General features: G+C 36.7%; 1 protein-coding gene across 3 annotated transcripts; it reads left to right on the forward strand.

Annotated features, from left to right (window-relative positions):
• Positions 1-2965: 2965 nt before the first annotated feature.
• On the forward strand, positions 2966-24624 carry LOC136844355 (PPP2R1A-PPP2R2A-interacting phosphatase regulator 1). 3 transcript variants are annotated; one of them, XM_067113384.1, is made up of 7 exons: positions 2966-3095; positions 6884-7107; positions 7818-7899; positions 12149-12310; positions 17524-18011; positions 22075-23691; positions 23756-24624. In XM_067113384.1, exons 2-6 carry the CDS (start codon positions 6914-6916, stop codon positions 22634-22636), a joined length of 1488 nt encoding a protein of 495 aa, XP_066969485.1. In that variant the 5' UTR covers positions 2966-3095; positions 6884-6913; the 3' UTR covers positions 22637-23691; positions 23756-24624. The 3 variants fall into 3 exon arrangements, with proteins under 3 accessions (XP_066969485.1, XP_066969486.1, XP_066969487.1); XM_067113385.1 differs by lacking the exon at positions 2966-3095 and adding an exon at positions 3109-3156; XM_067113386.1 differs by lacking the exon at positions 2966-3095 and adding an exon at positions 3344-3416.
• Positions 24625-24839: the final 215 nt, after the last annotated feature.

Below are 24839 nucleotides of genomic sequence, written 5' to 3' on the forward strand. Positions count from 1 at the left end.
TGACCAAAAAGCTCATCTGCTTGACACTTGGCAGGAAAAAGTGACGCTTAAAAAATTACAAAAAGCAGCATGACTAGTATTACTGTGATTTCAAAAGAAGAATAAGTTGGTAAGCTGTGCATAGCATCTTTTATACTGATAGAACAGAAAGACCAGGTCACGAAATGAGAATTGGCGATTTTATTGAAAACAAAAGTGATATAATAAGCTTACGAGTACTTCTGTACGCTTTTTTTTTTTTAACCCAGAGGAACTACCAGCCACGGAACTGTGTACTAATGAACTTTGAAGATAGCACAGTTTCTATAAATCAGAATTTTAAAGATTGCAATATTTCTTAAATTAAGGTTGAACAATTTTGGAGTATCTTGAAACTCCAATTTAAGTAATGATTGCTTGCTACTTACACCTTTATTTGCACACATTCTTATGGAACAAGACAAGTATGATACTAGCGTGTTCGTTAATATAGTACTGAGAGGCTATAGGAAAAGAATAGATTCAAGAGAAATGTAGTGATATACACACACGCACACATATATATGTACTGTACATACATACATAACACACACACACACATATATATATGTGTGTGTGTGTGTGTGTAGTACTGTTAAGAAAACTGCTAAAACAAGAATACAAAGAGAATATGTTGTAAATTTGCTGTGGTAACTATCAGAGCTCTATGCATATAACAGACCAGCATGCAAATTACAAATTCATTTCCTTTTAATGACTTGAGCAGATGCTGATTAAGACTACTAGTTCCGAGATTTTCTCTATTCTACTCTGTTACAACGTTCAGAAGTTTCGCTCATTCTACTGCAATTCCTGGTCATTCCATCGTTACCAAGAGATGTTTTGACTTTGAATTCTATTAGTTCTTGAACTTAACCATGCTTGGTGTAACTTTTGAATCACATCTAACCTTGTAGAAACATCTAATGAATGTCAGCAAATGCCTCACTGAAGTTTGGTATTGTATGTGAGGCCTCATATATTTATAACAGTGATAAATCAGTGCAACATGTTTTTAGTTGATTCGTCCTTTCTTTACTAGAATACTCTTCTAGATGTTCATCCCTTTTAGGTAGAGTGGCTCGTGGTGGTAGGTTTCTGTTCCCTAATAACAAGAGTTGTGACTTGGACCATTGACAGATGGTCTCTTGTTTGTCAGTTGTTCATTGGCTGCATTTTAACAGATATTTCACGTTCACAATTGATCTTTGATCCTCTTTTCCTGCCGAAAGCGACTAAATTTGCTGAACAGCAGCTCCAGTATGCAGTAAATATGCCTCGCTGTCGAACTTCTCAGTTCTAGAGGTCCTTTATTAATCACACCGCTGGATTGTGGAACAGTCTCCCTGAGGATGTTGTGTGATAGGGATCTCAAAACTTCAAGCTTGATGCAATGAACTACTACCATAAGACAATTCTCCTTGTATTTTAATAATTTACCCACAGTTTTGGCTATTCATTTATTAATTTGTGAGTTTATTTCTTACTTTTTTAAATAACTGATTTCCTCTTCCTGAATTTCATATTACACTTCTTTCATACGAACACTGCATTCTTTAGAAGCTTGAATTTCAAGTCAGTGGACCTTGTGGGTTATAGTTCCATGAATAGGATTCATCTTCTGAATAATAATAATAATAATAATAATAATAATAATAATAATAATAATAATAATAATAATAATAATAATAATAGCAGTAGTAATAGTTTCTGAAAGAAAGGACTAAATCAAGCTACACCAATTTTAAGTGTTCCAGACAACATTAAGAAAGCTGTGATTTTTTAAAATTAAATTTTTGCAGCAGAGAGGAAGAAAAAATACACAAATGAAGATTAACAGAATGGTAATTAAAAGCAGTAAGAACATTTTTCTTACTGATTTTTCCCCACATGGTAATTTTTATGCATAGCAGATGTCGAAAATCGTTGTGAGCCTGCTGCCTTATTTTAAACTAATTTTAACTTTTAAAATCGGTAAACTAGACCTTAGCACATTTTACAATAGAAATAAATTCAGCTGATTTATTTGGGGTAAAACGATTACTTGTGAAAGTCCATTTCAGCCAGAAATGGACAGTGTGATCACATTACCTTTCAATTATTTATGTGCTTCCCGAGCCTACTTCTCTGGGTTCCTAACGCGATCGTCATCTTTTATAACAGAATCTCACTGGCAAGATCATCATTTCCTTGATTATGCAAAATTTAGATTCCTTTCTCAAAGGTACCTTCTCACGTGGAATGTCACGAAGAACTGCATAACTATGTGCAAGTTGACTGCGAATTGATTATTATTATTGTCTGCATTCAGGGCTTCCAGATGGCCGTGAGGGTGGTTCTGTCTGACAAACTGTAGGACGGCCTGGAATCTGGAATATTTCAGTAAAAAAATAAGAAATCAGATATAAAATAAACAATTCTCAGTTTTTGGTTTTTACATTTTAGGTATCCATTCAGAGAACGACATTTCTGTCCTATCGACAGAGGTGGGAATTCAGAGATACAACTGTATTTCCAAGTACATCGTGGGCAACGGATTTCGTTTCCAGCTTAGTCATGGCACCCATACCATTCAAAAGATTTTTAAAGTGATACTGTCTAAACTGAATACTTTGATATTTTTCAATTGCTCGTTTCACAGTAACAACAATTTTAACTGCTTGTTTTATATATTCCCATCATCAGGCCTGTGAAGTCGTTAAGAGTACGCTGATAAAATATGAAATTTCAAATATCACCTGTATGCAAAACAACAATGATATTTACTGTTTCACGTAACTACTCCCATTTTGATCTTTCCTTTCGCTATATTGATCTGATATATACCAAAACTAGGATGAAAGGATAAAGGAATATATTTTAATTAATGTTTATTCGAGCCTTGTTTAGTAATCCCGTGGAGATCATGCTAGATTCATATAGCTGAATCGCCTAAGCGCAAAGTCGATTTTGATTGGTCCAATGCATGACAGTCGACCAATCACAACTCGTCTTTAGGTATATTCTGTCAGTAAACCGAATGGTGGCTTCTAGACGAAAACATTGCACCCTAAGATGATTTTTCCTCCAATATTGAGGTAACTGTGACATTTTAGAGACGTTTTAGGGTATAATAATTCGTCGCGTGCATCGCAGAAGGTAAAAAGTGGGGTTCCTTTGACACTGGCCGCTGCTTTTTATGCGTAATAAAGCATCGAAGTGATGCTGGTCCCTGACACGAATTAATTCGCTTCGTAATCTCTTATTAGAAGTTTATTTACAGTTTACCGTAACTATTAAACTTTGTTACGATGACTGAGGGTTCATCCATATTCCCCGACGTTTGTACCAGGTCGTTTGTCTCGGCGGGTCATGATTAACGTGACTTCGTTGACGACAAAGTAGGAGCCCAACCCTCGGTAAATTAAACATCAGGTCATCTGAACTTGCATGGCAACAAAGACCTCTCCTATTTACCCCATTCTTTTTTAACTTATTTCCTTTATTAAAGTCACTTTACAAGTTATATTTAGGCATTTAAAACCCCCAGAGGTGTGGCGCACCGTAGTCTGTTTTGGCCACCGTGGACTAGGCTAAATATGCCAGCCTTTCCTGGTCGAAATTTACCCCGTAGGGGACCATTGCTGTCAGTGCTCCTCACGCGGTGCACTGTAGGCGTTACTTAAGGCTCTTTGCAGCGACTCTTCGGCCCCTAGCTGCAACCCCTTTCATTCATTTAACTGTACCACCGTTCATATTCTCTTTCTTCCATCATACTTTCCACCCTCTCTAACAATTGTTTCACAGTGCAACTGCTTTTGAGGTTTTCCCCCCTTTACTCCTTTCAAGCCTTTTCTCTCAGTTGCCTTATCAGCGCTGAATGACCTCTTAAGCCCCAGTGCATGGACTTTGGTCTGAATTCCATATTCCATTCCATTCGTAAGTAAGAGCTTAGGCTACGATATCCTTAGCTTAGCCCAGGCCCTCGGGTCTTCCCTTAGTACGGGCCAAGTGGGTTCGGGCCGTTCAGAAACGTAAGGCGTAAGAGACGTGACGCTTGTGGGTCCCATCTTTTGTTCGTGATGTTTGCAGAAAACTCGAGCCTAGCCTAGTCGAGGCTATAGGCGAACTGTATAAAGTTTTGATGACTTGAAATGAATGAGGGTGAAACTGAAGACTAGGGTAAAATATTGCTGATGAAACACATCGATCACTCAATTTGCAGCTTTTCACTCAACATTTAGCTTATTACCATCCCCCTCTAGGTTCAGTAACTACCAATTACCTGCGAAATGGGCTCCCTTGTCAGCCGCTAAGGGAGGAACATAAAGGCATAAATAAAAGATCTTAAATATCATAAACATAAAAAGAACGACATAAAAACATTAGCAAAAACATAAATAAAAGGCATTAAATACCCAGGGCAGCAACTGGCAGGAACCAGGCCGTGGCAGTAGTCTTCAGTTTTATCTGATTAAGTAGTCCAGGATAGCATAGGTTGCATCAGTAAAATTTCTCTTTCAACTGTTATCACATTTTGGACCTGAAAATATCATTTTCCTGTTTGAATGTGTGCTTGGAGCATTTCTGACATTCTTTTCTTTTGCTGTAAAGTTGTACGTAAATACCAGCACCACTCCCATGAGTGCCGTGTTCAGTACCAGTCCCATTGGAATGATTGGTAAAACACACACAAAAGATCGTAAATATCTTGGTAACTGTAAATTTGCGATAGATTTGAGCATGAGTTTTGCACTAATCGAAAGTAAAATGTTATTAAATTTCATCAGGGCATTTATTTAAGTGTTGAAGAGAGAATTAGGCATGTGAGCAAATTAAAGTAGAATTTTATTATTATAAATGAGAATTGTACTTGGGAAATAGACCCACTTTGTTTTTTTATATGAAACAGACCAGGGTTATGGTACTGATAAATGCAAAAGTCATGACTTACTGGAAATATGGCAGTGGTGTTTATAAGGATACATTTAGAAGTTATCCTTGCTAGGGCAATATGTCATATGTGTCCTACCGGAATGGGTTTTCTGTCATCTCCGCCCCACATATCCCCTAACTTGTGCTGAAGTTTTTTGTTAATGATACTTGCAGGGATAGGGATGTTTTAACCTAGCCTAATCTACGGGAACATCCCTTTCCTGACTAGCAGAAACAATCAAAACCTATAATTAGGCAATAGGTGGAGGCAGTCACCACTTACGGCAGCATTGGTTAACGGTGTTTCTGTTTTACGACGCTTGGCCAACAACATCGTTAACCAGATTTTCGGCGCCAGAAAGCAGTTTATCAGCGTCGGTAGGCAGTTTATCGGCGTTGTTGAGCGATTTTCGGCATCGTGAACAAAATGGATATGGTGCCTATATTGGCATGAATCTCAGCCATGTTCAGTATGTCGCTGTCATTAGCAAATAATGGTAGCAATAACTCATCTGTTAAGGTCTTTGAAGTATAATTATAAAACCTCATTCATACTCACAAATGAATGTGGAGGTAAAGGTTATTTTTATATGCAAGCCTTGTAAGGTCTTTTAGGCTTCATAATGATAAATTTGCTATCTAAGATTGTGCCAAAACAGTTCAGTCAAGTAGAATACCACTGATCTAGGTGCATGTACAATAAGGGAATTAATTGTCATTATTGTCACTAAAAGAGAATCCTTCTTGCTACCAAATAGTACACAGTGACATTTATTGGTAGTGTAAATGGGTTTGTTCTTAAGGGAATACAAACATAGCCATTCCTTAGTGTGAACTGCCGTTGGTTGTGGAAGAGACAGGGTAGTTAACTGGCAGTAGTTGGAGAACCCTCCAGTCACCTGCCATCATCAAGTATTTTTCTTTGGCTGTAGTCAAGTTAAGATGTCTTGCTAAGACTGACCAAGTTGAAATGTCTTTCATTTTTTGTATTGTTTATATAGTGTCTGCATTTTTTGTTCCATTTAAACAAGAAAAGTGAACAGCGAAAGTTATGAAGTATGTAAGCAGGTGTTTGGCCACTTTATGTTCTAGAAGTGGTAGATAACCACTTTCCAGTGTTGTACAGTCATCTATCCATGGCGGAGAAAGCAACCAGTGACTATAGTGCAGTCACTGATCTCTGTCCTTTAAACGAGTTTGTCCTACAGCATGTTCTGTGTTAGATTCCACCAGAGAGGCTGACTTCATGGTTTCGGTGGATCTAAAGGACCAGTATGTCCATCCAGTAATGCTCTGTTGTTAAATGTTGACCAATTTAAAGTCTGTATTTGATTAGTGATGTCCCATTGTTTAAAATTTTAATTGGTAATGACAGTTGTTAATTCTGTATCTCTCTCTTTACACAGTTTAAAATAAGGAGGACAGTGATATATCTCTCTCTCTCTCTCTCTCTCTCTCTCTCTCTCTCTCTCTCTCTCTCTCTCTCTCTCTTTATTAGTATTTCTTTATTGTAATTGCTTTGATAAGTAGAGATTTACAGTCCTTTGGGTTCCTTGCAGAAATGCCAGGGAATGATAAACAGTCAAATGTCTGAAATGGTGCAGTGCATAGAGATGGTTGAGGAATGGACTAGTAGAAAAGACTAAAAGAATTGAAAGTGAATGGTCTAGAAAAGAAAAGTTATGATAGTATGTATAAAGTTTTGGCATCAGTACAAAATCCAGTCTTGCTGTCAAAATAGAAACTGGCAGTAAGAAATTTGTGTTAAAGTTTGTTGGTTAACAGTGTCTACCACCTGACATATGGTAAGTTTCTCTCTCTCTCTCTCTCTGATTTATGACTGGTTAACTTGGAAGGTAAGAGGATTTGTGTGCTAGAGCATCAGCATTTTCTGCAAACAGATATTTGATTTTTTATGTAAACAAAACTGATTATACTTATTTTTTATCAGAATGTATTGGTGAATGCCGAGATTATCACGATGGATGTAGATGTTAGTGGAGCCAGTGTGTCTGACAGTGAGGGTTGTGGGAGCACCCCTTCTTCTTCTGGTCATCTCTCTGGACAGAGCAGTGGTGGAGGAGGCAAGTTGAAAAGGTCAAGTAGTGCCCCCATGATCAACCAACTTGTTCCCCAGGGTCCTGTTTCAGCACCGACAACAGCTTCTGCAACTAGGTAGGCTTCACTTTTGTTTTGATAAATCAGGCCATTTGACAAAAGCTTGAAGTATCAGTTTTACTGTCACTTGTTTTATTATAAGGAGAAATTATGAAATATTTGTTTTGTGCTGACACAATATTCTCAAACACTCTACTTCAATAGAAGAGGTAGCTCAAAAGTCATTATTTTCAAGTGTGTCTTTTATTTTGGGGAAAAAAGATGGAAGAGGGAAAGGGAAGGGGCTCAGTTTTAAAAATAAAGTTAAAAATATGTCAAATCAAGGGAACCAGGGGAAACAAAAGCACTGAGAGAATGTTGAAGGTTGGCAGAAGTAAAAAAAGCCACCCAACAGAACAATCTGAGGTGACTTACCTCCACAAAGTATTGAATTCGTGGGTTGGTAAGTTTGGTCATAACTAGAACTTCACAATTTTTTTATGGTTGCAGCACTTTTCATCTAAAGATAAATTTTAAACATAACTGTTAACAGCCAGCTGTTTTTTGCATATGTAAGTCTTCACTTAAATGAAAGTCATTATGTATAATATAGTTAAGTATATTTATATTCTTAGACTATCAGGGAATTGATATATCAAAGATATTTTGATATTAAGGTCACAAAAAAATATGAACAAAAGTAAGGTTTTATGTACATGAAATGTGAAAATAGATTTATCAATTTTGTAATATACTGCATGTTATATCATTGAATATTATGTACACAGAGAAATGGTATCGAATGAGGTTCATGGAGCTCAGCCTCGTGTCCGACGGTTTAGTGCATCATTTGGACCAGTATCACCTCTTGTAAGTATGGTATAAGGTAGCTGTATACTGTACGGTAATTCAAGGAACAATAGTAGGCATACTTTTAGTAGTTGAGGGATGGGGGAACCACCTGCTCACCTGACTGTTTTCTTTGGCCATTAGGCACCAGAGAACTTTAAATTAGTCATAATTAGCTGTTGTTGAGTCAAGATGTCGCTGCTGCTTCTGTGCCACAAAACTTGGCTTGGTTTTGAATCATGTATAAGTATTCTCAGTCTTTTGTATTATTGTGGTTGTAGTTGTTTAGTATGTCAGGGAGTAGTTAGGGATACTTGAACAGTCAGTTAACCTTTTTTGTTTCTTTTCATACAGCAACTTGTTTTTCTTTGTACTGAACAAGTTTTAAAGTCTACAGGTTTATTGCATTTTAACTTGACATGATTGTTTATTCAGAATACTAATCTGTCTTGTACAGCAAGAGTTTTGGTTTGTATGCTGAGGAAGCATATGCCTCTTTTTCATCTTTAGGGGACCTGGAACAATCTTTGTAATTGCCCTACGTGGCAAAGACTCCTTAATGACAGTGTTGTCTTTGCAGTCAAGCATTCTTCTGGGGAGCTTGTGCCAATGCACATGACTTTGTAGCATTTGGGATTTTTCTCTTCCAGACATTGACAGGAAGAAGGGGAAGTATCTTGTTTTTACCAATGCTGCTACTGCAGCTTGATGTTGGTTAGATGATTTTTCATGGTTTCTTTAGTTTTCTGCCATGCTTTTCTTTCCAGCAAATTTGGCCTGGAAGGATTGGAACTTTGGTTCTTGTCAGGTTTCGGTGTCCACTGCTTCCTTGCTTAGGCACTGGTCCACTGAAAACCAAGTTTGCCACCTCCCAACCATGTGTTCTTTGAGTGATATGGTCAGGTCTTTTCAGCAAGGAAGAAGACCAGAATCTTGCTCATTTTGTTGTGTGGTGTCAGGAGTTGCATCTACCCTAGTTCAGGCAGAACTTTGGTATAGGTTTTGAAGACCTGGTCTATTGTTTGTTGACTCTTTAATTTGCTCAAGCTGTTATGTAACTTTCTCAGTGCCTTTCTGACAAGTTTGCAGCCTGTGTAATGTTCACAGTTGATCTTAGATTGAGGAAAAGATGTGTTGGATGCTGGGTCTCTTTCCTTCTTTCATGCTCATCTTAATTGTAGACAGTCCAACCTTTTTCATGCAGGTCTGGTAGATGCAGGCGAGCTATATGATTGAGCATGTGTGTAGAGACTTGTTTCTGACACTATTCTCTCAGTTCTCTGTTTAACAAGGAGGGTGGTTTTAAAAATGTTATCATTTACCCCCACTGTCATTTGACTTTGATTTCTAAATAGGGAACAGGATTCCCCTGAAGTTGTTTTTGGAGTATGGGTTTACTCAGTGGACCAGACTCTGGCACAGAACCCTGTCAGCCTCTTAAGCTGGATCTAGAGTCAGCCTTCCCCTATTCATTCATTTAAGCAGGAAGCTGATATTTTTTTATGGTGCTGTATCATCCCTCCAGTCTCTTGCAACAGACACAAACTGTTTTGGATGTTACTGAAGTTTATATCCTCTGTTCCGATTCACTCAGAACATTATCAGTCCTATTCTGTGAGTCAAAGCCTCCCACTCAAGGAGGGAATCTCTTTGTAAACGACAAAGGTTTATATCGTTGTAGGAATAAATTGCAAATTTAAGGTGAAATTTGTATTTTTCCTTGGTATACAAGCCTGAAGTCTTTTTCATGGTCATGCTTCAAACTGTCTCTGTATGTGTCCCAGTTTGTTGAAGGAAAATGGAGCTTCACAGGTGAGTGGTTACTTCCTCCACCCCTCATCTACTTCCTGATAGCTAACCTTGTTATCAGGCTTCAGTGGCAGGACCAGTGGTTACTGAAGGTATACAGTTTCCATGTAAAAGACCTAAGGGTTGTTTGTATAGGAACAATGCAAATTATCCTGAATTTGCAATACTAACTAACTACAGGTACTCTAAATTTCAAGGTTCAAGTATGCTATGTATTGTTCATATAATGGGGAATATTCATGAAAAGTATATACTATTATAAATGCAAGAGCTGTAAATCCTCTTTATAAGTAGTTATTTGGTTTTTTTACTGCTTATGGGTAATAATAACCTCTGAAGAGAAACTTTTCATTTATTATAAAATACATTAACTATTTCATCAAACGGTGAGGATAGAATCAGGTGAAATAGATAACTGAAACAGGTTATATTAAGATCCTGAAGTAGCAAAAAATCATTAGTAAAAAAAGGAGTGGTTATGTCGTTTGTGAAAAACAGTTTAATAAGAGCATCAAGTTACTTACAAGAGGATTTAATACCTTTAACATCTAGGATGGTATTTGTGATGAATATTCTTATAAGAACAATACACAATATTGTACTTTCATTTCTTGTGTATGACAGTAGCAAGTAAATGCTTTAATATTTGGTATCATTTTTCTTTAGTGCTGATGCAGTAGCTGCTGTCATTACCTTATAAAGTTATCATGGTAGGCATAATAATTGTATAGGTAACTAAATATACATTATCTTGGGATTATCATTCATAATGTAAACACATTTTATTAGCAAATATGGCCATCAACATGCCAAAGAAGCTTCCTTAGAATACTATGCTTAACCGACATTATCAGTATTATTCTCCCAAGGGTTGTGCATAGGACTTGTTCAGTCCATCATCATCTCATCTACATAGAGATAGATCTCTTCTACATTGTTATAGTTTAATTTTCATATGATTCTTGTCTGTTTTAACTTCCAAGTCTTATTTAGCCTGCCCACTGTTCCAAGTCTTATTTAGTCTGCCCACTGTTTGATTTTTGTATTTTGGTCTGTTCGTTAAATTCCGAGTGAAGAGACCTGTATTGAACATTCTTGTTCTCAAATATTTGAAAGATTCAACCTATTTGATCCTTTATCTAGTGTTGATTCATCCCTTGTTGCAGACTGTGTCCTTATTACTTGTGTTTATCCTTAGATTTATTTTGAGTCCCATCTCTAGGTATTTGATGAGTCTATTAAATAAATTTTGTGAATCTTGTGCTGTTTTGTTACTTAAAATGGGATGAATAACAGGAACTGTTTTTTGAAGTATCACTTCAGCCTCTCTCAAACATACAAGCTTCAACATCTATTGCACTGCCATGAAGATTGGAGTATGACATTGCCACCCTCTCCACTCATCAACATTTGCGGAGTAGCTTCCAGTTGTTAGCCAACATCACTTGTATCATTGATAGCATCCATTACAGGCTAGCTTACGTAGGTCAGTTTAAAAAGGTATTTTACAATTTGCTTTTTTTTTTTTTACCAAAGATTGGTGACCTCATGCCCTTTTTATACTTAGTCCCAGAGGAAAAAGGAAAGGAAAGAAGGGTGTTTTTAAACATCAAGGAAGTAGGAGATCTGCCTCTTACAAAGAAAGAAAAGTTATATAAAGACCCAAGAACAGCAGAAGCAGGTAGGGGATTTCAAAGCTTCAGCACAAGAAGAAAAGAAGCAGTCATTGAACCATGTAATCCAGTGGTTATTGATTTCTACAAGGAAATGTCACAAGAGGTGGCCGGTTGATTTACTTTAAAGAGGGGGAAGTCTGCTCTTGAAAGCGACCAAACAGGGACTTAAATAAGGTCTACAATAGAGAGACGAGCTACCTTGTGGCAGAGAGAAAGAGACTTTGGAGATGAGGTGGGAGTGGGTTACTGAAGAATGAATTGCTTTCGACTCATTCATGGAGGAAAACTAAAGCACCACCATGCATATAAGAGTAGTCCTCCAAATAGTCACGAATAAGTGAAAAAAGTTTTAATATGTGAAGAAAAGATTTCATATCCAAATGATGCATCTAGTTTTTTGGAGGCAGATTACACATGAATAATGTGATCCATCCACTACAAATTAGAAGCAATGTGGAAACCCAACTTATGGTTGCGAATTAAGGTTCTACCCAAAATATGGATGCAAATTAAAAGTTCTTTGAAATTTTTATTTAAAAAAAAAATAGAATTTGCTCGACAACATGGATAGTAGCTTACTCCATTGTATGATTCTCTTGCATTGAGAAAGTGAAAGATACTGTGCAAAGCTCAGAGGCCCTTACATCAACCAAGATTTCTGTGTAATGAAAGGGCTATATCACCAAACATTTTAATTTTGTATTATGATTAGGAATAGAAAAGGATATTTGCAGTGCTTTATTTTGCTTAACTTTGCTTTTTTTTTTTTTTTTAATCTTGTACAGTCACCAGGAAGTACTCGTGGCAGTGGCCCTCTTCGTGTTTGCCAACTGCGTGTTGAAGAAGGAATGGATGTTGTTAACAGAGAAGCTGCGCATGAGAGAACAGTTCAGTCAGCATTACAGATTACAGATTCTTTATCTCAGTCTTGGGAAGACTTAACTCTGGTTAGTATACAGATCTTTACATGCTTATTTTGTTATTAAAATGCTTGTGTTATAAAATACTGTTTATTACTCTTTGTAAACAGGTAGCGTTAATTTTGGTGTTTATTGTGTTTTGGATCGTGGAGTATAGTACTGAGAGTTCTTAGCCCAAATTGTGTTGCTTTTGCCTTTTACTCTTCATCCATTCCCTTCTGTCTTCTCCTAGCTTTTCAAATTCTTTTAACTACGTGGGACTAGAACTTTCACATTTAATCAGGGACAAAGTCTTCTTGGGACCCCTATGGAAGTCTAAAGTACTAATTTTCTGGGTAAACTAACGTGTAATAATGATGGTTTTGTTACTGGTATGTGATGCCAATTAAAGTAGGATGTTTTTATGATACAAAGAAAGTTTTTCATACAAACCCATTACAGTAGTAATTTTAAGATACTTTAATTCTTTTAGAATATAATTATTCCAGTTTTATGAACCTTCTTAGCCCTGTAGAGGGGTATTGCTGTCAGGTGCACTGTAGGTGTTACTTAAAGGTGTTTGTGGCTAACATCCTATTGTCCCCTAACTGCACCCAGTTTATAACGTTTTACTTTACCTCCATTCCTGTTTCTTTTCTTCAGTCTTGATGTCCAATCTCACAAACAATTACTTTCTTAGTGTAATTGTGAGTTTTCTTACAGTTCTGTGCTTAGACCCTTGTGTGTCATCTTATTTTTGGGAGTTCTTTATTTTGCTTTCCAACCATCCCAACTCCCTATTTGTACTATCCTAAGTGCTCAGTGACCAAAAGTGCTTCGGTGCTTGGCTTGACAGCCTAAGTTTCATAAAAATAGAATTAACTTGTTGCTGAATAGAATGACCCCCCCCATACTTCTGGCTCTACCTTTATCCCTGAACAAAATGAATATGAGGATAGGAAGAGGGTAGTAAAAGCCCTTTATGATTATTGGGTTCCGTATGAAAAATGTTTTTGCATTATGAAATATCACTTGCTCATTACAGCTCTTTAATGAAAAGATGTGTAAATAGAAATTTAATGAGAATGACGATGTGTGGAACAGTGGCTGGACCCTAAGAGAACAAAGCCCAGAGGGATTTAGGAGAGGGGAATGGCCCTAGTAGTCATGCGTAGTGAAACACTGGTTTGTATTCAGCAGAAGAAACATGAGGTTGTAAGGCTTAGTACCTACATGATGTGGTACTGACATATGAGGCCCCATAGGGGGGCTAGTGCCATCAGTGCACTTCATGCGGTGCACTGTAGGCATTACTTAAGGTTCTTTGCAGAGTCCCTTCGACCCCTAGCTGCAACCCCTTTCATGCCTTTTACTGTATCTCCATTCATATTCTTTCTTCCAACTAACTTTTCATCCTCTACTAACAGGTGTTTCACAGTGCAACTGCGAGGTTTCCCTCCTGTTACACCTTTCAAACCTTTCTGCTCTCAGTTTCCTTTCAGGTGGTGAATGACCTCATAGGTCCCAGCGCTTGGGCTTTGGCCAAAATTCTACAGTATATTCCACATTCTGTAACATGTGAGGGCCGTGATTAATGTCTAGAAGCTACCTACCTGCTGCTGATCTACCATCCTGTCACTGTGCTTCAAAATTCATTTCCAGCTCATCTGGAATGCTTACATGAAAAACTGGTTTGTAAAACTAGTAAAAATACCAGTTATCTTCCAGAACTGGTATTTTAGAATTTTTCTGCAGATTTTGTTTGTTGCAAGCCATCTCATTTGAAGACAGAAGCATCTCTGTAGGGAAGACCATCCTACTTGCTGTCTTCTGGGAATGATAAGAATTCAACCTGGGTAATTGTAAAGGAAGATTTCATTTATAAATATATTTTTATGACTAAACAGTATAGAAAAGGGTGTACATAATACAGTACAAGTGAGATAATTTGAGAAGTTTACAGAGATAATGAGAAATTAAATGTCTTGTTTTTGATTTTATGTTCACCCCTGAGGTGCTGGTACTAAACATGGTGAAAGCTCTGCTGGGTGCCATGTTAAATACCAGTCCTTCAGGGATGAAAGCGAAAACATAAACTAAAGATGGTAAATTTCCTGTTATCGTGGTAAACATCTCAAATTATCTTACCTGTACTGCATTGTGTACACCCTTTTCTATATTGTTCAGTTAAGAGATTGTATCAATAGGTGGTATCTTCGTGTGGCTGTCTCCTTTACTTTTACCTTCAATCTGCCATCTTCATGGCTGTAGACATTGTTCTAAAGATGATTACTAGAACTATCATTGAGCACTGCATGTAGCAAGTTGGTTACACATTTTCAAGCAGGATTCATAGGAATAACAGGAGTTTCACTGCATCATGTTTTCATTATGCAAGAATGGGCTGAAAAATTGTCTATGGGGTGTTGAAGACATCATCATCCTGTTTCAAGAGATTTTGGCACTTACTGCACCTCTTTTTGAGGTCAAAAGACCTAAAGACTGCCTGACAGGTGTTTGGATAAGACAGTCTTGCGGTTGTGGTGGTCCTCTGATGCCTTGAGTCTCTTCAAGGTGCATGAGTGACATTTACTGCCTGGAGGATGAAGAGGCAGGCATGTTCAATTTCACTGTTCTGTTTGCTAACATGTTTTTCTGGGAGTTCATATACAAATGCCTATAGGAATATGTCAGGCAAGTCTGAGATCCTCAGGATGTCGAAAGAGGACAATAAGCCTAAGAGATTCATGGTGGCTGCATCCTGCTTCTTGAACAAGTTGGATTTGGTCAGGAGGTTGACTACCAGGCAGATGTGCAGCATAGACTCCCTGACATCAAGAGCACCATCATCTTGGTCATTGTAACCACTTCTGTGTCTCGACCTCTCATGTTAACAGTGAACTGCTAGCTGTGAGGACCCATTCATGCAATAGAGAAACATTTTGGTTGTGTTGATCCTCACTAACCCCCTGGTGATCCGATGATGCGAAACCGCGTCAATAAATTTCTTGCTGTAAATGTCTGATGACACGATTTTAAGGCTATCCATGAGTTATTTTTTTGGAAATTCACCAAAAAAAAAGTCATCCGAAAAAAACGAGGACTGCGCCATTGCATGGGCAGATCTTGGACCTATAAGAAAACGTAAACAGGAAACCGATAGGTATCCTGCATGCGCCGCAGTCCTCCCCCAACTCAAGCACTTCACCTCATGTTTTGACCGAGTTCAACATGTCTTTTTAGTCTCACGTTTTTTGCTTTGTTGTCATTCATCTATGTTTGTGAAGTGCTTTCACTTTTGTTATTGTTATAAAAGTGTTTGCAAGTGATTGTTGAGTATTTTGATTAATATTTGAAGTGTTTTTCGATAAGATAAATAGTGAAGAATTTACTATTTTTACACATATTTTTTGATAAGATAAATAGTGAAGAATTTACTTTTTTTACATATATTTCTGTCTTTCAACAACATTTCCGTCTTTTAGCTTCAATTGGTCAGTTTTTTCTGGGAACACTTATTGCTTTTACTTGGCTATTTATAGAAAATTTATTCAGCTTTCCAATGCAATTTTCATTTTTGTCTTAGCATTATTCATTACCAAGTAATTATGAAAAATGTAAGTGTAAATATGAGCACTCGAGAGCCCAGTCGAGCTGTATAGTTTGGCCTAGGGTGTACGAGTGTGTGAATAATTTTTTGTACGCTTGTTTGTGCATCTGTAAATAACTTCAATATTCATGTATTATATATTATTTGAACAGCCATTCCTTGTGCTTTATCAGGCAGAACGGCAAAATGTAAAAATATCAATGTTTCTATTTAAAAATCTTTAGCGAACAATTGACTTTATGTGAAAAAAAACAAAACTTATGTCTTTGGGCTTCAATTGCTAAATTATTTACTGGGAACACATTGATTTTAGGTAATATATATATATAGGAAATTTATCCAGCTTTCCATCGCAGTTTTCACTTTTTCTCTAGCAATATTTATTACTGAGTAATTACGAAAAGTGTCAGTGTATATATACAGGTAGTCCCCAGTTATTGGCGGGGTTCCGTATTTGGTATTTGTTTAGCAGTTTCAATTAATTTTTCATAGTAAGCTAAAAGAGAAAAAGTTTGCTTTGGGTTGCATCCTCTGATGTTTAGCTAATAAGACCAGTGCCAATGTATAGAATGTTTTTAAATTAAAATTTTAAGTATAGTTTGCTTCATTATTAATCATTTTATGGCGATAATGTGTCTAGGAAAACAGTACAAATGTGAAATTTTTAACATTTTTATTTAGGTTTCATTGATATAGGAATTCATTGCAGTTCTTGGAATGGTTCTTATAGGGGATGCAACTTTCAGTGTGGGATGCATGTTACCGTTTGAAGTGGTTATAAAGGTTCTCTGCACCATCTCTACACCCCCAGCTACATTGGTTTCTCATTATTACTTTTCACCTATTACCATTGTTCTTTTCCATCATAGCTGTCCAACTTCAACTTTACTCTGCTCAAACTTTCTGTTCTCAAAGACTTCATCCTTAGAGCAAGCTGTGTGAGGGTCTCAGTAATCTAATTAACCTAATTTATCGTGTAATAATAATAACTAGAAGGCTTTGTTATCTTGAGGATTATTCACGTTATGAATAATTCTTAGTAGACTGTTATCAGTTGTAATGGAAGTTTGAATGCATATACAGTAAACCCCCTCGTATTTGCGGTCTCACTATTCACGGATTCATGTATTCGTGGATTTCTCTGTGGAACGTATGTACCCATCATTCGCGGGAAATTTGCCCATTTGTGGTATTTTTCACTGAGAAATATTCACTAATTACTGTTTTTTCATATCGTTTTCATGACTAAGTTTGCTTTTTGTGGTAAAACTATTAAAATACTCAGGGATAAGCATTTTTAGAGGGTTTTTTTGTGTTTAAACTATCAAAATAGGCAGTTCTAAGTGTTTTTAGAGGGGTTTTAATAATTTGTGGAATTTAGCTATTCGTGGGGGGCGGGGGGTGCAGTACGCATCCCCCGCGAATACGGGGGTGTTTACTGTAGGTTACATCTATAGCCTTAGTGTTCTAGATAACACGTGACAGCAAATTGCCAATTAACAACAGTGAAAATTTTCAGGCAATTTGGTTTTTTGTTCTATGGTATTATGGTTAGCCTGTATATGTCAGTCTATGTTTTATTTATTTCATAGGTGTATTTGGTATTTTTTTTTTTAGAAGATTTTTGTAACATTGGTAAATTCTCTTCCAGACTGAAGATGTTGGAAGACCAAAGTCACATAGTATAAGCGGTGGAAGCATATCTACAAGCATGGCTGCATCTCTAAGTGTTCCCAGCAGTGTATCCCATAGTGTTCCTGGAACAGTATCAGGAGCTATGTCGTCTATGCGAAGAGATTTTGCTGATCCATTGCACTTAACCATAGTTCCAACTGTAGTACCTTTAACGGGATGTGGTGCTTCTCCTACTCGTGGAGTTGGGCGACAGTGTTTTTCCCCATCGCTTCAACAGCATGTACGAAATACATCCTTTTGTCCTTCACCTTCACCTACTAAAAAGACCTTTGCCACAAGGAGAAGTCTCAGTCCTATTGCACTTCGTCCTTCACCTCTAGGAGGTCTCAAGCGCAAGTGGGAGGTGGATGAGCGCTGTGAACCTTTTTTGACTCCAAGTAAACGAGCATCTACTTGTAACCCTGAAAGATGCATTGGGGGTCTCCTGATAACCCAGCCTCATAGGTAAGTTTTCAGAGAATACAGTAGTTGATACAGCAACTGGTACTCACAATGGAGAATTGTTAGCCCCAGAAAATTTGCAAGTAATGATATCTATCTTCTGGTAACATTATTATATGGTACAGTGTTATATTTTAACGATAAAATCATCACCAATGATGCTTTTACATCATGTTTTCCTATTATGGGATTTGGTGGGAAATGAGCTCTCTTGACTCACTTATGTTTATACTGGAATAAACAATCTTTAATATGCTTAATGTTGCTGGCAGAGAGAGAGAAGACCATGCCTAATTAACCAAGCTGTTAGAGTACTACCTTATATGTTGAGCTATTTTTATCCTTAAGGGAAAGTCTTAGTGTTGATTAGTCTTCTTTGTCATTCTTTAGCTAGTTTCAGGACTATGTATCCATATTATTTGAGTTTTAGGTCAACATCTGTTTGTTCCCAAAGACGCTTGTATGATACCATCTTGAGTCTCATTGTTCCTTTATGATTGAGAGGTTATTAGCTGAATTTTGTCTGGACTATATCAGTCTTCTTTGATTTGGGATTAGTGTCTTTGAAGGGAAGCATGTGAGCAATCATTCTAGTTTATCAATGGCACTTTGTAGTGATTCATGGAAGGCCTTAAGCACCGCTGATCACACTTGGCTCATTTTATTATAAAAATTAACTATAGGTTTTGAACCCTTTTGACTAGAGCTGTAGTAGCAGCTAGGAAATTGGATCATGGTTACTTATTAATCTCCACACCTTATCTTTAGGAAATAGAGGAAATACCAGGTAAAGAACCACCAAAACTAATAGGGGAAAAATATATAGAAGAAATAGATTATGAGGCAGTTGTCTTTTAAGGATTTATGGTAGACAGTTGTAAATGATGATAAGCATCATGGATCAGGATACTGAAGCTGGCGCAGTTGCTATGTATGTTAGTGATGTTGGAAGTTTGAGTACTAATTGTAATCTTCTGTCCTGCTGTATATTTTGTGAGAACTTTGGTCATAAGGTGGACACTTCCTTACCATCCTGTATTACATAAACATCTAGTACAAACTTTAGGCTGGTGTTATACTGTAGTTTAGCTATATGATCTGTTCTGTGTGCACAATTAGGTATTAGGCTACACATGACATTATACTGTTAGGGTTAGGTGGTGTTGGACTTCAGAACTTATTTGACTGTAAATAGAGAGGCTTCTATAGTTTCCGTGGACTCGGGAAAGCATGTAATTCTTTTATTTGTTTTTAAAAACCCACTACTGAAATCATAAAATAGCCTTACTTCCTGTGATACTTCCTGTCACACCAACACAAAAGATCTTATAAGGAGAAAAGATGCTCTGCACATGTCTTGCTTACTTTTTACTCAGCTGGTCTAGAAGGGAAGGCTGGCATCTCTGTGAGATTGCTTTGAAGTTGATTGTAATGCTCTACTTATCAGGGTTATCACCGTTTTTCTCATTATTGTGATGTGCTGTTCATTCCTTTCATTTACACATTTGTTGTTTATTGTTGAGTGTAATTATTGCATCTTTTTGTGTATAGGTTGGTGGCATGCCCACTTCTGCTGTGTTACTATGAGTACTGTACTCACTTTTTCAGTTTCTTTGTAATCTTACAATTCATGTCAGTCAGTATGTAATTTTTGCTTGGTTTGCTCAAATTTTGCTTTGAGTTAGCATTTTGTTTGAATTAGCATGGGAGTTTTTACAGAAAGTCTTGCACTCAAAATATTTCTTGTTGGGAGTTTTTGTTTTTACTCTAAATATCTTTCTGTTTATGCCAGCATACAGTATGTTTGCCTTTGGATCTTTGTTTCTGTCTCAGCTGTTTATAACTGCACATCAAGTTATTTGTATTTTCCCCCCCAATTATTCTAGTGTTAAGGGACATATTTTACATTACTCGTACTTCAGAATTAATGAAAGTTCTGTAATTCTTTTATGTTTCCCTTGGGCAAGACCTGCATTATAGTGTACTTCATGTAGGAGCCAGTGGTGTTCCTTTAACACGCCAGTCCAGTGTGTGTAGGCTGGTCTGTGGATGACAAAATACCTTAATGCTTAAAGGAAAGTGTAGAAAAATTTATGCATGAAGCACTGCAGATAGCGAGTTTTCTGGTTATTTATCTCATTGCACCTCAGTTATGACTGTCTACAGTAGTGTCAAGGCACATCTGACAAAGCCTTTTGTTATGTGACACAGCCTCTTGTTAAGTGCACTCAGCTTATGAGACATCATCCATCTCCAGTCTTTGTCCTGAAGCTTCACATCCACAGGTGTCTCCCTCATTTGAGAATCTTTTTGTTCACTCCTGGAAGTTCCCCATTATCATTGTCTACTCCTGGCATCTCTATTTTTGTTCCCCTTCATCTCCTTAGATTTTTCCAGTCCTTCATTGGAGGTCATATGTGCATGGATGCCTCTTGCCTGTCCCAACTCAAGAAGGGTACTTTTTTGTGTGTGCATTTTTTTGGGGGGGTGGTTGCTTCGGTTCTTCATGTTTGTTATATGTATTGTAAGCAGCATTGTGCAGTTCCAAGTCATCCTTTTGGTTTTGAGGTTGGAGCCAATCTCACTGTTAAGTTGCCAGGTAGAGTTGGCCATTAATATATAGAAGATGAAGTTTTGCTGTCCCCTCAGAGCTCTTCCTTTTAAACAGTGCTCCTGGTTGCTGTTCCCACCTCTTAAGTGTCCAGGAGCTGCATGCCTTGTTAGTTGAACTCTCATTTGCCCCAGAATTTATAGCCGAAACTCAGTCCTCTATATGGTTTACCATACAAGGAAGTTTGTCTGTTCCTATATCCTTGACTTACTCTTACTTGCCCTGACTCCACCACAGGCTTAATTTTTACATGATAGTCCTTCAGGCATTGTTGACTGGTTGGCACAGAAGTTTTAACATGCTTCCCTGTGTATCATATTACCTTGTGGTGTAATTCAGGCATTCTTTGGTGTTCACATTATATTGATGTTCACACCATAAAGCATCTAAATTGTAATGCATCTATATTTGTGAGTTCTAGTAAGGGGTTATGTGTGTGTTATCTCTGGATTAGGTGGAGTACTGTGATGGAATACATCTAAAATTTTAAGCAATCTCCATCCCCCCCTCCTGAGATTTCAAACTTTTATATAACAATAATATAGTTTTCCCATTTCCACCCACTAGCCTTCTATCAGTAACAAAAACAAATATAACAAGATGTGAGGTCATCTTATCAAAAGATAGCAGTGTAGTATAGACTATTTACTTGTTTAAGTTTAGCCAGCAGATTTGACACATTAGTAAAACAAAGGTTTATTAAATGCAAATGAGGTTTGTCAATTTTTCAGTTTTAAGGTTTAATGGTAACTGTAAAACACACTTATCTAATCATTTTTTGAAGCTGGCTACTACCTAGGTAATAGGAAGACATTGGCAAATTTTTCATACAATGTTTACAGTTTAGTAATTATTTAATATTATTTACATACTGTGATACTTTGGCCATGTGTTGAAGTATATGTTTTGTGGTATTCAGGTTCTCATTTACATAAATAAAGAGTGGTTTAACCTGACCACAGAGTCACATCTTGACCCACAGGTCTGACCCAAAGTATGTATTCTTAATTGAGGAGTTTAAGTTAGAATGAAATTTAATATAAGGTACTGGAAAGGTAGGTGAGAAGTAACCAGAATAATGGACACCTGCATGATACTGAATTGTAAAGGTCATTTGTTGATGCTAAGTCTCTTGGATCAGTACAAGCACTTTCCCTTTAGTTGTGATTTCCATCAAAACTCATTACATTTTTGTTTTGGAAGATGTGGTGAGAGTTCTCTCCATTTTCCTACAATTTTATCACAACTGTCATGAAATTTACGTCTGATCTAAGTTGTCGTACATTCCTGATTTAAGCCATACCAAAGATGTATTGTTTCTCTTCAGAATGAGTGTGGTATTTGTATTGAATGTGCAGTTTGTAAAAAAAAACTCTAGCTTTATGTTACAAATTAGATATTGATAAAAAAATATGAAGTCTAGCAGATTTATCATGTTTTTTCTTTCTTCAACAGTCTTGAAAGCACACCCAGCCCTGCAGGTCCAGGGTCATTAGGGAGTGTTGGCACACCCGAGTCTATATGTTCATCAGGTTCCCCAGGATTATCTGCACCTCCATATTCTCCTGCATCTCTTAGTGAGACTCCTGCCCAAACCCCAGACCCTCCACCACACTTGTTCAAGCCAGTTTCACCTGCGCTTGCCACCGATCAAACGTCGTCATTTGGTAACCAAAACCATGGGGACAGATTTGGAAGCCAGGAGCACAGTAATCGTTTCAGTAGTCAGAATCACAGTGATCAGTTTGGTAGCAGGGAACACAGTGACAGGTATAGAGAGCAAGAGTCAAGGGAGCAGTTCATGAGACAGCAACACAGAGATCAGTTTGGGAGACAAGATCATCATGGCTCAGGAGACAGTGACAGATTTGAGGGTGATGAACAAGTTAAAGGTGACACCAGTGACGGTAGCAGCAGTGATGCTATGATAACTGAAGATGTACCTCCTAGTGATCTCAAAAGTTACCAAGACATGGATTTAAGTGAATCGCTAACACATCCCCCTCTCAACATATGACATCACCTTTGACTGTTACACCCAAAGCTTACATCGGTATCTCTGCTGCAAGTTGTAGAAGGGAACCTGTGTAGCAAGTGTTAACAGTTATGTGATGTTTACTATATTATTTAGTATTGCTTTTCAAAGTTGTACAGTATATGTGTCTGACTGTATGCATTGAGTAATTAACTGGGAATTTAAAACAAATATGTATACATATATGTATTTACACTTCCATCATATGAATTGAGTTACATGGTAAACAAATGGTTAGTTAAATAGAAAAATCCCCGTACATGCATACACAGATAAACCAACGTAGTTAGTTCCAGTAAACACATAAACATGCATTTAGGATACACACATATCGTACACACAATAGCAACAGTATATAAACAGTATGTATATATATAAACATATTAAAATAACCAACTTCAGTATACAGTGAGATCCAGTGGCTCAGTGATTGTGGGCTAGGGTTTGGTCATTTTAATATGTATATATGCATATTTTTACATGCATACATATATATATAACTGCATGTATGTGTGCATAATATGGTTTCACCTAGAGATGTAAAGAATCCTTGCAGGGCTAACCGTTATAAAAAAAAATGAGTATCGACAAAACTGAGTCGAATTTTACCATCTTCCTACATTTACTTGTAATTTATTTATATGAGTAAATTCCATGAACATTTTGAAAAAATGTTTGAGTGTACATACATATCTCCACATTCTCATCCTTCATTTTGTCATCCTCATGAGCATTATTTTATTTACAATTTCATCAAGCTCTTTAGAATGGTAATTCACTCATGTTGACAATTGATTTTCATTTATTCATGAATGTAATTCATTCATAATTTTCTTCCCCACTCATCATTGAGGTAATTCATTTAAAAGTGGCTGAAAGTAGCAAATAATGTGTGCATATTGATCTGTTACATGTGTTCCTATCATGAAAGTATTGTTTTTTGTTTGCTTCACTCACTTAACTTGATATTTATGTCTTTCATACAGTATATACACAACTGTTTTTGTGAAAAGATATATTTTGCAAAAGGAGAAAAGGTAAAATAGTCCTGTTAATATAATGCAAGCCTACAATGCTTCATATTTTGCAAAAGGAGAAAAGGTAAAATAGTCCTGTTAATATAATGCAAGCCTACAATGCTTCATTAAATCTTTGTTTAGATTGATGTATCATTGTTTTATGCCATGTTTTGAACCCAGAATGAAACTCCTGGGACTCCACTAAGTGTATACTGGTAAGGTGACTTATTGTAATCCTCTTGCATTATGGAGATGCTTCATATTAGTTTTATTCTTGTTAACTTTGAAGGCATAAATCATGATAATGTTTTATTTATATATTTATTAGAAATGAATGCCCAGTAGCTTTGTCTTCAAACCAATTCCACTTCCCTCATCCCTTGTTGTCTTGTATAATTTTTTTTTTTTTAATTTCCAGGTCCAGTATAATGTTCCCAAAAGAGAACTATTATGAAATATAACTTGCCAGTGATTATACTTAATAAAATGCACAATAAAGTTGACCTCCTGTAATTTTCAAGTTTTATGAATCTCATGGCTGTTTGTGTATTCCTGATGCAGATTGTAATAATGAATAGTTAAAAGTTACTCACTTTTCATGCAGAGGTAAGCTTCTGTTATATAGAATCAGTTGTTCCTCATGATTTGTACAGGAAAAACTTAACGTAAAGCTTATTACTCAAGTTTTCTTCTGAAACAGGGTGGAACATATTCCTTTCCTTTAGTAATAATTTGAAGTCTTTGGATTGTAATTTTGATAATGACACTTGGTGTACTTTATGTGCTCTTCATATTAACCTCATTATTGATGTGCTGTTATAATGAATGTGATGAACATTATCATTATTAATGACTACCTCTACTTTTCTAATAACTAAATTGCATTAGCAGTCCCCTTTGTTAATATTTTATTTTTGTCTGATAAAGTTCTATTAAAGTTTCAAAAACTTTTATTGTAATAAGTTTTTCATGAAATTGGTACTGAAGATACGGAAAAGGCAACGGTTTATATCTCCAGAGGAACAGTGGTGAATTAATAGTCTTTCTAATGAGTTTGATAAATGTTTAAGTCTCAAGGTAAACTGCCTACTAGTGATATCTGTTGTTTCTTTGATACTAATGGCAATTAAATAATAATAATCTTGACTACAAGTAATTTGCTTGCA

Source organism: Macrobrachium rosenbergii, chromosome 12 (genome assembly GCF_040412425.1).
Source record: "Macrobrachium rosenbergii isolate ZJJX-2024 chromosome 12, ASM4041242v1, whole genome shotgun sequence".
Classification (NCBI taxonomy): domain Eukaryota; kingdom Metazoa; phylum Arthropoda; class Malacostraca; order Decapoda; family Palaemonidae; genus Macrobrachium; species Macrobrachium rosenbergii.

What these genes read in the sequence shown, in the direction of transcription:
- LOC136844355 (XM_067113384.1), top strand. Translation starts at nt 6,914, where the DNA reads ATGGATGTAGATGTTAGTGGAGCCAGTGTGTCTGACAGTGAGGGTTGT. An exon ending in ACAACAGCTTCTGCAACTAG is followed by an intron (nt 7,108 to 7,817) that starts GTAGGCTTCACT and finishes TTATGTACACAG; the next exon opens with AGAAATGGTATCGAATGAGG. An exon ending in CTGATAACCCAGCCTCATAG is followed by an intron (nt 18,012 to 22,074) that starts GTAAGTTTTCAG and finishes TTTCTTCAACAG; the next exon opens with TCTTGAAAGCACACCCAGCC.